The sequence below is a fragment of the Chrysemys picta genome, chromosome 6, assembly GCF_011386835.1.
Source record: "Chrysemys picta bellii isolate R12L10 chromosome 6, ASM1138683v2, whole genome shotgun sequence".
NCBI lineage: Eukaryota > Metazoa > Chordata > Testudines > Emydidae > Chrysemys > Chrysemys picta.
Window position 1 is genome coordinate 127947539 of NC_088796.1, and position 15120 is coordinate 127962658.

At 46.2% G+C, this 15120-nt stretch overlaps 1 protein-coding gene across 2 annotated transcripts; it reads right to left on the minus strand.

The window, feature by feature from the left end:
- Positions 1-10833: 10833 nt before the first annotated feature.
- On the minus strand, positions 10834-13246 carry LOC122174573 (zinc finger and SCAN domain-containing protein 29-like). Of its 2 annotated transcripts, none has more exons than XM_042859129.2 (2): positions 12152-13246; positions 10834-11467 (listed from the first exon to the last, which is right to left on the minus strand). In XM_042859129.2, the coding sequence occupies exons 1-2, from the start codon at positions 12702-12704 to the stop codon at positions 11253-11255; spliced, it is 768 nt and encodes a 255-aa protein (XP_042715063.2). In that variant the 5' UTR covers positions 12705-13246; the 3' UTR covers positions 10834-11252. The 2 variants fall into 2 exon arrangements, 1 of the variants encoding a protein (XP_042715063.2); XR_010588731.1 differs by lacking the exon at positions 12152-13246 and adding an exon at positions 11674-11784 and having other exon boundaries at positions 11336-11467.
- Between the last annotated feature and the right edge of the window lie 1874 nt (positions 13247-15120).

The window sequence follows — 15120 nt, forward strand, 5'->3', positions numbered from 1 at the left end:
GTTGTGATATTTTGTTGTACAATAATGCCGCCGAGCAGCTTTCATGTTACATTAACGGCGCTTTTGCCTTTCATTTTACAGAGAAAAGGAAAACGCCTGGGATTAATACTGGCCTCAATCATTGAAACTTTTAGTAAAGTGACCTTTGGTTAAGGGGAGGGAGGGTGGGTTCAGATTTGGACTTGGAGACAACTCAGCTTTGCAGAAAACTAACAGCAACACATCCCTTTACCCCGAGGTGGTTTCCAATCTCGGGAACGGAAAAGTTTTGTTTTGTTTTTTAAATAAAAAAAAAAAAGTTAGAATTTGCAGAATGCTGGAGAAGTTAAAAATAACCCCCCCAAATTGTGAGACCCACAGTTTTTTTCACATCTGACGTCCTTCTTTCCCTGCTAGTAAGGCATTATTTTTGGATAATGGTGCATCTCATTGATCCACACAAAACAATCCACCTCAGTAAAGCAACAGCCTGATAGTAGCTGTGTCCTTGTGCCTACTCTGCCAGTCTTCTTTCTTGACTCTTGAGCAGTGAAATATGCGGTGATGGCACAAAGAGGATGGGGAATCATTCTTCTTAGCTTTAAAAAAAAATAGCAAATACTACTGAGCATGCTCAACGTTGATTTTTTTTAAATCAGTTATTAATTGTATTACTCATTCCAACCAATTTTTAATTACACTTGGTCAAGGACACAGGGCCAGCCATAGTGGTGTTGGGGGCGGGGGGGTGGGGGGAGGCGAAAGGGGTGCCAGAACTGTGACACATTTTGCTCACAACATCTTTCTGTCAGCCATCTCCAAAAACAAAACCGTTTTTTAATTGTTTCTTGTCCTCCATGGTCATGTATCACTGTGCATTAATCTGAATATCTCAAATGTTTCTAAATTACATATATATTGCCAACCCCAAACATTAAAAAGTCACGACTCAGACCCCCAAAAATAATTGGCTTGCAAATAATTAAACTATAATAATCACTTTGTCTTTAGAAGGAGGCACTTACCCTTAATTTGCATGATCATTTCATGTTCAAACTTTGACATACAATTCAACTTTTAAAAATACAACCAGAAATGCAAGCCTCCCCATTTTAGCACTGTCCTGTATCTCTCTCTCTTCTGGCCCTTTCCTGATTATCTCCCACCCTCTACATTCTCCCCCACTACAGCTATAGCCATCTGCCCCAAAATGTTCCCTCAAAGTCTCCTTCTTTGCTCCTGTCCCCCTGTACTTTTGGTCAGTCTCCCTCCTGTATCCTACATTCCCTAGCACCCCAGTCAACCTCCTCATATTCTCCTGTTCCTTCTGTTTACTCCCTGCCCTGAATATCCCTACAACTCCCCTCAGTTTTTCCCCTACACCCCACATCATCCAGCAATGCCCATCAATCTGCCGTATCCCCTCCGCCCCCCTTCCTCCTATTCATTCTCCTGGACTCCCTTCTGTATTCTCAGTCACCCTACTGGCCATCCTCCCTAAAGGTAGCTTAGCTTCAGTCTCACTGAAAACAAGGGGGGTGGGGGGAGGAAGAGAGGGACAGAATGGTGGCCATCTTTATTAGGGGCAGCCTCGCTGTCACATGCAGAAGCTGAAGGGAAATAGTGGCCATTTTGACTGAGGGCAGCCTCAGGCTTCAGTGCTCTTTGAAATGATGGGAGACGATGGCCCCTGTCAAAGGCAAAAATTTGCCAGAACCCTGCAGAAAATTGTGAGAACTTAACACACACACACACACTAATGAGAGTTCATGGCTCAGGGCTAAGAGGACGTTCTTTCAAAACCGGAATTCCAGGACCCATTTCTGTTAATTTTACATCAAATGGTGTTTTGTCCTACATTTTGTAAACCATCGGCCACCTGAAGAACTGCTCTCTATGTATCTCTTACATAGTCTTGTGGCCGAGACATTGCATTGAGTCTCAGGAGATTTGGGTTCAGTTCTTGACTCTGCCACGGGTTCACTAGGTGACCTTAGGCAAATCATTTAATCTCTCTATGCCTCAATTCCTCATCTGTAAAATGGGGATTAATAATCCTTCCTGCCTCTTTGAGTACTAGTCATGTGGATCCCACTCATGGTGTGTATATATATACACACACACATACACACACACACACACACACACACACACATATATATATATATATATATATATATATATATATATATATATATATATATATATATACACACACACATACATATATACATACGTACACACCCACCTCGTGTGTGGGTCCAGAGAACCTTTTGGCCAGCAGTGTCCAGTGGAGCTGTCCTCACACCCCACCCAGGGGCATAAGGAAAGTGAAGCCCCACCCACCATTCAGTTCCCTCTCACCACCTGCATCAGAACTCAGGGCTCGTCTATGCTTAAAATGCTGCAACCACACCTAACGTTTTCTACGCAGGGACTTAGGTCAATTTAACTACTCTGCTCAAGGGTGTGGATTTTTCACACCCCTAACAGATGTATTTAAACCAAATTAATTTTCTAGTGTAAACTAGGTCTCAGTGATGTCCACCCCATTCCCTGGTGAAGATTCTGAAATTTAAACTCTCTAATCCCAGTAGTTCGGTTTAGTGTTGTTAGATACCGTTAAAACATTTTCCTGCCCTCATGGCAGTATCTTGGCTATTTTAGGCAGAGTGCTAAATATTATTTTAAACAATTTCATTTATATTACAATAGTTTTATTTAAATTGATTATTTGCATGTTGCTAGTTCATTAGTTTCTTAAATTGCTAAAGGAAAGAAGTACAAAACAGCCCCTTTAGTTTTCTAGTTGTATAAATCTATGAAGAAGAACAAATAAAGAGGCGCCCGCACAAGGCTCTAGAGGCCCCTGCCATAAATTATGAAAACAAAATTAAGTTGCTCACAGAACTCCACATTTCTTTCTGACCTGCACCTCTGATACCGCACAAAGCGGCCCCAGCAGCAAATCACCTAGAAAAGTATCTTGCTCTGACCGTCAATAGACTTGAACTATTTTGAACCAGGAGGGGAAGACTGTTCCAGAGCTGAGGGCCCCACACAGAATGCTCTACTACAACCTCCTCTCCTAAATCAAAGGGGAGCCAGCTCTAACTGTCAGTAGAACGTCAGCTTTTACACAGAGACTTTCTGTACTAAGAGGTTTCCCATTTGGAGCATAAGATCCCCAAAGACAGGTTCAGGGGTTCATTAACAGCCTTGCTATGAGAACGGCACAAAACCAAAACTGATCAGCAATTAACCTGTGCTATATTTGCAACCAACACCACCGTTGGCTATATTGAACATCCACAAGTCAAGAAAGCCGAAATGCTTCGACCGGGCTACACTATTCAATTTGGGTTTGCAGTGCTCCTAAGTCACCAAGGCCTGATCTATACTACAAAGTTAGGTAGAGTCTTGTGTCAACCTGTGTGTGTATCTGCACTCAAATTTGTCTCCAGCCGCTGTAAGTGCCTGGTTCCACCTCCCCGAACGGTGTAGATTTACAGCCAACCTACCAAGGTCAATGCAGTCTGAGCGTAGACAATACATGACCTGTGTCAACCCTAACAGTTCTCCAGACGCTGTCCTAGAATGCTGCATTCCCTGCAACAATGACTGCTCTGGTCACAATTTTAAATTTCACACTGCCCACAGGCCAGAGAAGTCCACCCCCTTAAGCCCACTGCGTGTTTTTTAAATGTCTTTTTTTCATTAGCGAGCAAACCTAGCAGTTCTCCCTTGTTGTGTGCAACTTCCCAACAAAACATGGTGGCTCCACGCACACAGAGGTACTCATACTAGATGTGCTCCTGCCTGGAGTAGATGGGAGGTATTGGATCTCCTGGGCCTGTGAGGGAGAAGAGACTGGTAAGCACAGTTACACAGTGTAGAAACGAGGGCATCTCTAAGCAGTTTACACAGGGGCCATAGGCAAAGTGGTACAACAGGGATCAGCAGTAGTGACACATGAAAGCGAAGGAACTTCGCCGGGGATACCACAAGGCCAGGGAGCACAATAGATCTGGGGCTGTCCTGCAGACATGCCGCTTCTATAACAAGCCACGTGCCATACTTGGCAGCACCTCGCAGACCATTGTGCATATCTTGAAGGAGCCCAAGACAGAGATCCCCGCCATGAATAATGAGAAGTGGAGGAGGAGGAGTAGGGAGACATGGCAGGGGACTCCAGTTATGCTGAGAACCAGGATCTGTTTGAGACTCTGCCAGTCTAGCCAGTCCTGCCAGGTGGGCACGGATAAACCTGATGAACGGGAAAGGAACTCTGGTAAGTGTGTAAATGCATTTTTCCTTACAATGTTTACATGTAAAGATGGCACCCAGCCCAACCCCAAGCTAACAAGACAAAGGTATCAACCTTTCATTGTTTTACTCGTTCAAGAAGAGGTAGAGGTACAAACACAGACAGAGTTGGCATCTGCTTTTCATTCCCCTGTTGGGTTAGGTGGGAAGTGGGGCATGCAAAGCAGTTTATGTCCAGAGGGCTGAGAGATCTCGATGAAACTTTCATGGAGATGCTCTGTAATCCTCTCCCAAAGGTTTCTAGGGATGGCTGCCTTATTTTGTCCTCCATGGTAGGACATTTTCCCACACCACTCTGCTGTGAGTTCAGCAGGAACCATTGCAGTAAATAGGCTAGTGGCCTAGAGGCCGGGGCAGCTTTGGGACGCCAGTAGCAACTGACTTCTTTATGCCTTTGTAACCCTCAGGAGTGAGATAGCTAAAATCACCACCACCTGTGGAAAACAGTGCCAGTACTGCATTGCCCTATACACATGCACATGGCATAGGGACTGAAATCCCCCCCTTGGCCCTGGCAGGCCATACTCACCATGGTTGGGGCTGAAGAGCAGTGCTGTGCCAAAGGGCTCCCTTCAACATAGGCATAGTTTGACTTCTCTATTTGGGAGGCGGGGGGAGATTAATATTGTTAATCATCGGTATAAGTCTAACTTCTGGATTTACCGATGGTTAGTGGTACTTAAATTACTGTGCACCCAATGAGTGAGTCAGGGGATGGAGGTGGTGCTTCCTCCTGAAGCCCTGCTGCATGGGGCTGGTCGGCCCAAGCAGCCCCTCCATGCAGGACTGGCTCGAGCTGCCTGGTGTTGCCGCTTACCCCCGACCCCCCTGAAACCTCTGGTATAGAGTTTGGGGGCACCACCCTACATTCCCTCCCCCCATCTCTGCCCAGAGGTATGCCAAAGCTGGAATGTCAACAAGCTTTTGTTGTTTCAAAATTCAGAGGTGCCGGGGATTTCAGGTTTCATGATTTTCTCAGATGTTTGGGGTTTCTGGATTTTTGGAGGTGTCTGGGCTTTGAGGGTGTAACAGAATGACCCCCGTGTTCACACCCTACAGATGATTGTATTCATTTTTGTACAAGGCATGTATTTTAAGGCATCATTGGAAAACTCATAATTTGTTAGTCAGTGTGGCAACTTCCCCTGTATGGTGTTAGTAACACATGTTCCAAAACCAGGGTCGGCTGTAGGGCGATTCAGCCGATTCCCCAGAATCAGGCCCCGCGCCCCTAAGAGGGCCCCGCAATGTCCTGAAGGAGCTGCTGCCGAAGTCCCGCCACTGTCTTCGGCGGAAGCTCAATCGCTGCCATGGAGGAAGGTTCCCATCTGGAAAAGTTTTCAAGAGGGGGATTGCAACGATAAAAAGGAGGGGCAAACACCCCAAGGATCCCCCCTCTGTATCTCCTGCCTATCGCATTCATTTCATCTGATGGGACAAAGGAAGCATTTGTTGGACTCCGGGGAAGGGGTCTTGGCCTACAGGGTTTGGTCAGTAAGACTGCTGAGAACATATGGGGAGAAACTTTGCTTGAATCGGATATAGTTTGTTAAGTTAGGTATTAGTAAATGTTTTATCTTTATTTTTCTTGTAACCATTTCTGACTTTTATGCCTCATTACTTCTACTCACTTAAAATCTTTCTTTGTAGTTAGTAAGCTTGTTTCCTCTAATCCAGTGTTTTTAAACTGAAGTGTCTGGGTAACTCCATTTGGGGTGACAAGTTGTGTGCATATTATTCTCTTAAAGGAATAACAGACAATATAATTTGTATTGTCTGGGAGAGGGCTGGGCAGTACAGGACATACATTTCTGGATGGAAAAATCTAAGACTGGGGGTGTGTTGGGTCACCCTGTACTGATAACCAAGGCTGGTGAGAGCCAGAGTGTAACCTGTGTGTTGCTGGCAGGCTGCAGTTACACACAGACACTCAGGGTGTGGCTGGCATGCTGGAAGGCTGTTTGTGAGTGACCCAGGTGGGAGCTCCTTCAGCAAGGCACTAGAGAAACAGGATCCAAGGGTTTTCTATCCATTCTGTATCATCTATTATAGGTCTACTATTAAAATACAGAAATTCTAGAAAGAACCACCAAATAATACACCACAAATTCTTTATTTGGAATTTTAAGGCCTTTATCCTTTCCTAATATTTCTGAACTTCTTCTGATTGTGAGATGACTGTCTTTTTCTAAGAGGTTTACCCACCAAGTTACCAAATACACAGCTACTAACCCTGCAGCTTCTTTTGTATTAGCCTGTTGGGCCCTGATTGGCTGCTCCGTGCAGCCTCTTCCCCAATTGGCTGCTTCCTGCACAGACTCACTAGGCTGCTTGGAGGACTCACCTCCACTCCACTGCTCCTTTCTGTGATGGGGTGTAGCAGGTCCACAAGACCTCCATTAGTCCCTTCCACTCTTGTGTGGGGTGAACACCCCATCACATGAGGCTTTTGGGATTTCCTGAGGTGCCGGGCCTTTTGGGATTTTCAGGATTTGCTCAGATTCCGGGGCTTTCGGGTTTTTTGGAGGTGTGGGGCTTTTGCGTTTTTTTGGATATGCTCGGGCTTTAGGGGTTTTTTGAAGTGTTGGGGTTTAGGGTGTTTTTGGAGGTGCCGGGGATTTGGGGATTTTCAGATGTGTTGGAGATTTTGGGGTTTTCAGAGACATTGGGTATTTTGGGATTTGTAAGGATTTTTGAAGGTGCTGGTTTTGTGGGGATTTTCAGAATTTTCACCGGTGTCAGGGATTTTTGTGTTTTGGGATTTCCAGAGATACCTGGGATTTTTAGTGGTGCTGGGACTTTGGGGGTTTTCAGAGGTTTCGTGCGTTTTGAGGATTTGGGATTTTGGGTGGTGCTGGAGCTTTTGGGATTTTCAGAATTGCCAGGGCTTTGGGGATTTTCAGGATTTTGGGAGGCGCCTTGGAATTTGGTATTTTCTGAGGAGTGAGGGCTTTTTTGATTTTCAGAGGTGCTGGTGCTTTTGTGGTTTGGGGATTTTTGGAGGTGCTGGGGTTTTGGGGGGTTTGAGGATTTTCAGAGGTGCCATGGCTTTTGAGGTTTCAGGATTTTTGGAGGTGCTGGGACTTTTGGCTTTTTCAGAGATACAGGGGCTTTTGGGATTTTTGGAGGTACTGGAAGTTTTGGAAGTGCCGATGCTTCTGGATTTTCAGAGGTGCTGAGGGGTTCACAATTTTTCAGAGGAACCAGGTCTTTTTTTGGTTTTTGGAGGTGCCAGATATATCAGATTTTTAGAGATGCTGGGGCTTTTGCAATTTTCAGAAGTGCCAGGGCTTTGGGGATCTTCTGAAGTGTCAGGGACTTGTGGTTTTGGAATTTTTGGAAGTGCTGGGGCTTTTGGGATTTTCAGAAGTGCCAGGATATGCATCAAAGTTTTAATCAATTATTTAAAAACAGCACTTCTGCTTAACATTGTGAGTTTCTAACTAAGATTACTACACACAAAGACCCTGCCAGGGAGTTTGCATATAGGTTATGTTGAGGTATGCACTGACTCACAGGCAGCGGCTCTTTGCAATTTAGCTAGCAAGCGTGAAAGCAGTTGGTTAGAATGGGGACCAGATGAACTAATGCCTTTCGTATATTGTATTTGCCCAGGCATGAATTAAGGAATGATGATTTTTCACACTGCTATCTAGTGTTTTTGTAATATATGGCAGGGAACTTTAAACAATGAATCCCCGCTCCCCCCCCCCCCCCACACACACACACTGGTTTCAATTAATGCAGAGATGATACCAAAGATTTTTCAGCAAGGAAAATTGCAATTAAACACTATGGCCCAGATTTCAAAATCTGCTGCAGTCATAGTTGAAACTTTGGAGCCTAATCTCATTGTCAGAAGGGATTTAAGCACTTGGGAGTCTAAATCCTACAATTTATGATGAAATTTAAACTCTTAAATCCCTTTTAAAAGTGCAATATGGCTCCTAAATCAGTCTGGTGTTGCAATGCTGAGGGCCATAACACCTAATCACCTTTACAAATCTGGGATTGAGACAAAGATTAAAGAATGGGAGTTTAACAGCATTGTTTTGATTTGTATTACGGTAGCAGCTGGAGGCCCCAATCAGGGAGACAAGAAGAGGACAGTCCCTGCCCCATAGAGCTTACATCTAAACATATGACAAGAGACCTTAAGATCTTGTTAGGTTCCTAAATAAGTGACCTGATTTTCACACGTGGCCATCAGCCCCTGTTGATTTTAAGTTGATGGGTGCTCAGAACTCCCATTAATCTATGCTGAAAAGCAGCATTTCCATGGCATATGTTTCAGTTCGTTCCCTCCCCCTTCTTCCCCTGTCCTACGCCCCGCCAGCAATCCAGGAGTTTGAGGGTTTACCTCAGACTGATAACAGACTTTTATATGTAGACTAACATAACAGTTGCAGCTGCTCCCATGTCTATTTTGAATCTGACCAGTTCATTAACAATGGACAAATGATTTGCTAATCCATTTTATCACCACTGTCATGAGAAAGAATAAATTCTACATCTCTTTAACCCCATTTTTTCTGCACATTGCTGCAAAGCAACTAACTTGGCTGGACACTCATCCTCATCTATATGTAGTCACCACTGCACCTTTGCACTGCCTGTTCGTCCTCCCCTGCCTTGGGAAAAACAGGTCTAGTAAAGGAAGATGTTATATTGATTTTTCCCACTCAAACACTCATTGCTTGTCTAGAGGGGAACTTTACCAATATAATTATACCTCTATAGTTTATACTGGTATAACTCCTGGTGTAGACACTGACTCCAATATAAGCTAAACTGGAAAAAGATACTCTTTCTAGAATAAGGGCATGGCTACACTTGCAGATGTAGAGCGCTGTGAGTTAAACCAGCCCTCGGACAATGCAGCACGGAAAGCGCTGCCGTGTGTTCACACTGTCAGCTGCAAGCGCAGTGGGGTGGCCACATTTGCAGCGGCATTGGGAGCGGTGCATTATGGGCAGCTATCCCACAGAGCACCTCTTCCCATTCTGGTGCTGTGGCTTGTGGGAAGGGGACAGGAGGTGCGAGGCATTCTGGGTCCTGTCCCAATGCACCGTGATGCATCGCTTCGCATCCCAGCAATCCCTGTGCTTCCGTCCACATTTGTTTCAACGTTTTTTGTACTGCGCGCTCTGTCTTCCCTTTCGGTCTGTGGGACTGGATCCCGAAGTGCTGAGGAATATGCTGATGGGTCTCACCAGCATGTCACGAATTGCAGTCGAGTTATTCCTTATGCTACAAAGTGACAGCGATGAGTCCGACGATGATGTCAACTCACATAACGCAGACAACGCGAGATTGCTTGTGGCATTCACGGACATGCTCAGCACTGTGGAATGCCGCTTTTGGGCTCAGGAAACAAGCACCGAGTGGTGGGATCACATCGTCATGCAAGTCTGGGATGACAAGCAGTGGCTGCAGATCTTTCGGATGAGAAAAGCCACTTTCATGGGACTATGTGCTGAGCTCGCCCCCACCCTGCGGCGCAAGGACACGAGATTGAGAGCTGCCCTGCCAGTGGAGAAGTGGGTGACTATTGCAATCTGGAAGCTGACAATCAGTCGCTAACCAGTTTGGAGTGGGAAAGTCAACTATTGGACTCGTGTCAATGCAAGTCTGCAGGGCCATTAATCACATCCTGCTCAGAAGAACCGTGACTCTGGGTAATGTACGTGACATTGTGGCTGGCTTTGCACAAATGGGTTTCCCTAACTGCGGAGGGGCGATAGATGGGATGCATATTCCAATTCTGGCACCAGACCATCTAGCCTCCGAATACATAAATCGGAACGGGTATTTCTCTATGGTTCTTCAGGTGCTTGTGGATCACCGTTCATTGACATTAACACAGGCTGGCCCGGAAAGGTGCACGACACACGCATCTTTCGGAACACTGGCCTGTTCAGGAAGCTGCAAGCTGGGACTTTCTTCCCAGACCAGAAGATCCCATAGGGGAAGTCGAAATGTCCATTGTGATCCTTGGAGACCCAGCTTACCCTTTAATGCCGTGGCTCATGAAACCCTACACAGGGAGCCTTGACAGCAGCAAGGAGTGGTTCAACAACAGGCTGAGTTGGTGCAGAATGACAGTTGAATGTGCTTTTGGCCATTTAAAGGGCTGCTGGCGCTGTCTGTATGGGAAGCTGGACCTGGCCGATGACAACATCCCCATGGTTATAGCCACGTGCTGTACCCTCCATAACATTTGTGAATGGAAGGGTGAACGCTTCACTCAGGCCTGGACCACAAAGGTTCAAAACCTGGAGACTGAATTTGAATAGCCAGAGACCAGGGCTATTAGAGAGGCCCAGCGCAAGGCTGTAAGGATTAGAGATGCCTTGAGGGAGCAATTGGACGCTGAAAGCCACCAGTAATGTTTGGTGCCCTGCACGGGAGTGAAGTACAGTCATTCCAGTGCTACTAGGAATCTGCGTTTGCTACGTATGATGCACTGACTTGCTGTGCCTGTTGCTTTCCTGGGCTACGGTATCTTTTACTTAATGCAATAAAGAATTTTTTTAAAGCCAAAAAATTCATTTATTGAAAAGAAACAACTGCTGGGGAAACAGAAAGGGCATGACACATCTGTGCTGTGTGGGAGGAGGGAAGGGTGCGGGGTGTGGAATGGGACAATCACAGATTTGCGTATGTCCTGTTATCATATTCAGCCTTCCTGGCTGGCTAAAATGCATGGTGATGGGGGTTGAGTGCAGTGGGTAAGGGTCGTAGTTTGCAGGGCTGGGTGGTGAAGCTACAGGTGTTGGAGGCAGCTGACGGCAGTATGAAACTGGATGTTGGGGGAAGTGGGTTGGCAGTGACAGGGGGCACAAGGGAAAGTTTTGGGACAAAGGCTGCAAAGGGTGGAGTGGGCATCTGCTCCATCTGCAGTGCTATGAGCGCCTGTATCGGGTCCGCTTGGCGCTCCATAATGCTTAGGAGCTGCTCCGTGCTTTGGTGCCGGCGATCCGCATTCTGCTGGCGGAGCCTCCTTTCAGTCTCCCACCACTCCTGTACCTTTTGATTTTCAGTAAGGGACTGCTGTATGACTTCATGCAGGAGGTCCTCTTTGGTTCTTCGCGGACGCTTCCTGAGCTTTGCAGCCTTTCGGCCGTTGATAACAAGGACGGCTGGGATCTCAAGGTTGCTTCTGTAAAGCCAAAATGCAACACTTAACAGAGGCAGCATTGTTCACACTAGACAGAGCAATGATTCGGCTGTACTTAAAGACAAGCACAGTCTACACAATAGCAGAAGGTGCCGGTCCCAAAGTGAGCGCACATAACCCACAGGAGCCCCAAAATGGTGAGTAAGCACAGGGGCAAGGGGGACTGATTGTTTCACAGCCGTACTGACCTCTGGGGTCCTGTGCCTTGGGAAGAGCAACAGCTGCAGGGGGCCTCAATACTGAACACTGTCCCCACATTTTCCACAGGATGAGTTCGTCCTGGAAGATATCTTGCAGCTGAGGGTGACCTGGGAAGCAAGGGAGGGTCTTCTACTACAATGCAGCTTCTGCCCTGGCCCATATGCCACTTGCCTGTGTGCAGCAATGGTCCCCCCGCCTCTCACGGCACAGTGGCGCGGACATGTTAGCCTGACTGGGACAAGGAGCACAGTGGCTCTGCCAAGGAACCTGTGCAAGTGCATTGCCCAGCTTCTGGATGAGACCTTCAATGAGATCGCTGAGGCCGATTACCGCGATGGGAGAGAGCACATCAACGCCCTATTCTGCATCTAGGCATGAATGCAGCCCTAACCTTTCTTTCTGCAATCTTCCTCGCTCCAACAGCCCGCACTAAACAACTACCTGCCCAAAATAAAAGCCACTTACCGGGCACCTCCTCTGCTGTTTGTTCTTCCCCAAGCACCGTCCGCTGCGACTGGCTACCTTCCTCCTGGCTTGAAAACAGCTCCTGGCTACATGCGTCTAGGGATGCTGAGCTGTCCTCTGGCTCTGGGCCCCCCTCCTCCTCCGCACCCTCACTCCCACTTTCCTCCTTCTGCCTTGCACTCTGGGCTGCCACGGCCTCTGAAGTGTCCATGGTGCTCTTCGGAGTGGAGGTGGGGTCGCCCCCAAGTATTGTATCCAGCTCTTTGTAGAAACCGGAGCGGCGGTTTGCCTCCAGTGCTTTGCGGTAGGCATTCCGCAGCTCCTTCACTTTAGCCCTGCACTGCTGTGCGTCCCGGTCCTGGCCCCTTTCCATCATGGCCCTTGATATCTGCCTGAAGATATCGTAATTCCTATGGCTGGAGCACAGCTGGGACTGGACAGCTTCCTCCCCCAAACACTGATGAGGTCCAGCCCCTCGCCATTGCTCCATACTGGGGATCACCAGGCGCGTGGAGGAATGGTCACCTGGAAAGATGCGCTGAGAGCACTCCATGCCTGGCTGAGCAAACAGGAAGGGGAATTTCAAAATTCCCAGAGAATTTAAAGGGCGGGTCTGACAGTTGGTCACTTGAGGGCTGGGCAGTAGAGTTCAAAGTGATGACCAGAGTGGCTAGAACAGGCATTGTGGGACACTTCTGGAGGCTGATCAGAACGCATTAATAGACCAGGGCATCCACACTGGCACCACTGTGCTCCAGCCAGGGTGCACCAAGCGTTATGCCTCTCATGGAGGTGGATTACCAGGGGCGCTCCAGCCACGGAGTCTGGGTGCTCTACATGCCTTGCCAGTGTGGACACCTCAGGAGTTAGGGTGCCCAGGGCTGACTTAATGCGCTCTAACTTGCAAGTATAGACAAGGCCTAAGAGTGACCATATGGGAAGTGATACCAGTATAATTAGGCTCCTGGTAAACTTCTTGCTGAAGAAAAGCCCTGAGTGGCTGATCAGTTTCCTGTTTCATTTGATTATAGGCAGAGGGGGTAGCAATATATATAGCAAAGGTTACCCCACAGATGGTAAGATCCTATTTTAGTTGCTTATCACTTCGTCAAACTAATTGTTGGGGTTGAAATTATACCTCTACCCTGATATAACACGGTAAAGCAGTGCTCCGGGGGGGGGGGGGGGGGCGGGGCTGCGCACTCCAGCAGATCAAGGCAAGTTCAATATAACGCGGTACGATTTTTTGCTCCCGAGGACAGCATTATATCGGGGTAGAGGTGTACCTAGGGCAGGTATCTGTTTCAGGCTGATTTTTTAAGTTTCAGTTAAAATTGTTAAGCTGTTTATGAGAACAAGATTAGGGAAAAATACATTGTTTTACCCAGTTTAAAAGAAGTAACTGGAGTTCAAGATGCGTTAGTCTCAGTGCCTTGAACAAGTGCAGAGCTTTGTTTACTACGGTCTACCTTATGAAATTAAAAGGAGCCAGTCATCCAGGAAGGGAAAGACTGACTGACTCCCAGCTGTCTCAGGTAGGATGCCATCACTGAGAGCACCTTCATGAACACTGTGTGTGTGTGTCTGTCTGTGTCTGTGTCAACAGGCCAAATTGGAGCACTCTGTATAGATAGTGTTCTTGGCTGATCCAGTCACCTCTTACCTCCTCCTTGATAGGCACTTCAGTCTATTTACTTTAAGGCAGGTTTTCCAGACCTTTAATCATTCGTGTACCTCTTTTCTGAGCTCACTCCAATTGTTCAAAACACTCTTTGAAGTGTGATCAAAACTGGACACAATAGTCCAGGAGAGCGCTCATCAGTACCATACAGAAATAATATCACTTCTGTGCTCACCCGTGCTATGCAGCTGTTCATACAGCCAAGGATTGCATTAGACAATAGCTCATGTATGCGTACGCAAATATTTGTTTTCCTGAATTCATAAAGACAAATATACTACTTGCCCTGAAGACCCTGGACTTACTCATGTCCAGGTAACTTTCCACATTTAGGCTGTAGTTTAGTTATCGTTGGAAATGGTTTAACTGCTAGGAGAAGGTAAAAGTTTTAAATCTCTGATGGAACATCAAGCTTGATGGAAATACTTGCATATAAAAGTCTCTCTGATGATATCATTTTTCATAATTTGATTTCAAGGACCCTATCAGATTCCTATGAAAATTATTTTCCCCTCTGTTGAAAAACACATTAAAAAGCATTTCTTAAAATAAAATTTAAAAGTAAGTTTATTGCCCCCTAAAGAACTCTCAAATTTGGAGACTATAAATTTAATAAAATCGTAGAACAAATTTTGTCTCACAAATGTAAATTTCAATGCAGTCTATCTCTGGCAGCAACTTCAACACATCTATAATATAGATAAAGTAAACAATTTTTAGCATGTAACATGTTTAAGTTACAGGAGAAATAGCAATCGTTATTTGGATACCTGTGCCTATCTGTGAGGTACAGTATGTGTTTCACTGATTTCATGCCACACAAGGCCTCCATCGGATATACATCTGGTGTTAACTCATTGTTTTACTATTGCAAACAGAACAATTAGTGAAAAGTAAGACAGATTTTAGATCCCTCTAAACAAATACACAAATCTTTAGCTGTTCTGCACTCTAGTTGCACTGTAGGGGAGTGGTTGTTTTAAAGGGGTGAAATGTAAGTGTGAAGGAAGGGTAAAGGAGGAACAGGTCTGGGTATTTTTCTGCAGGAAGGCCACCAACAAGAACATTTCTTCAGCCCATCCAGATTTAGTTAAGGTAAGAGCTACACTGTTGATTACATTTGTTTTGATCTATGTGATGCAAAATTGCTCCTCCGTTTGCCACAAAGCTGAGGTTGGGTGAAGCTGGAGGGGAAAAACCCCCCAGACATTTTGATTTTGAAATAAAGACGGGTCTGAATGTTCTACTGAGAGGGTTTGGTTGGCTCTCTGAGAAGTTCAAGGTACTC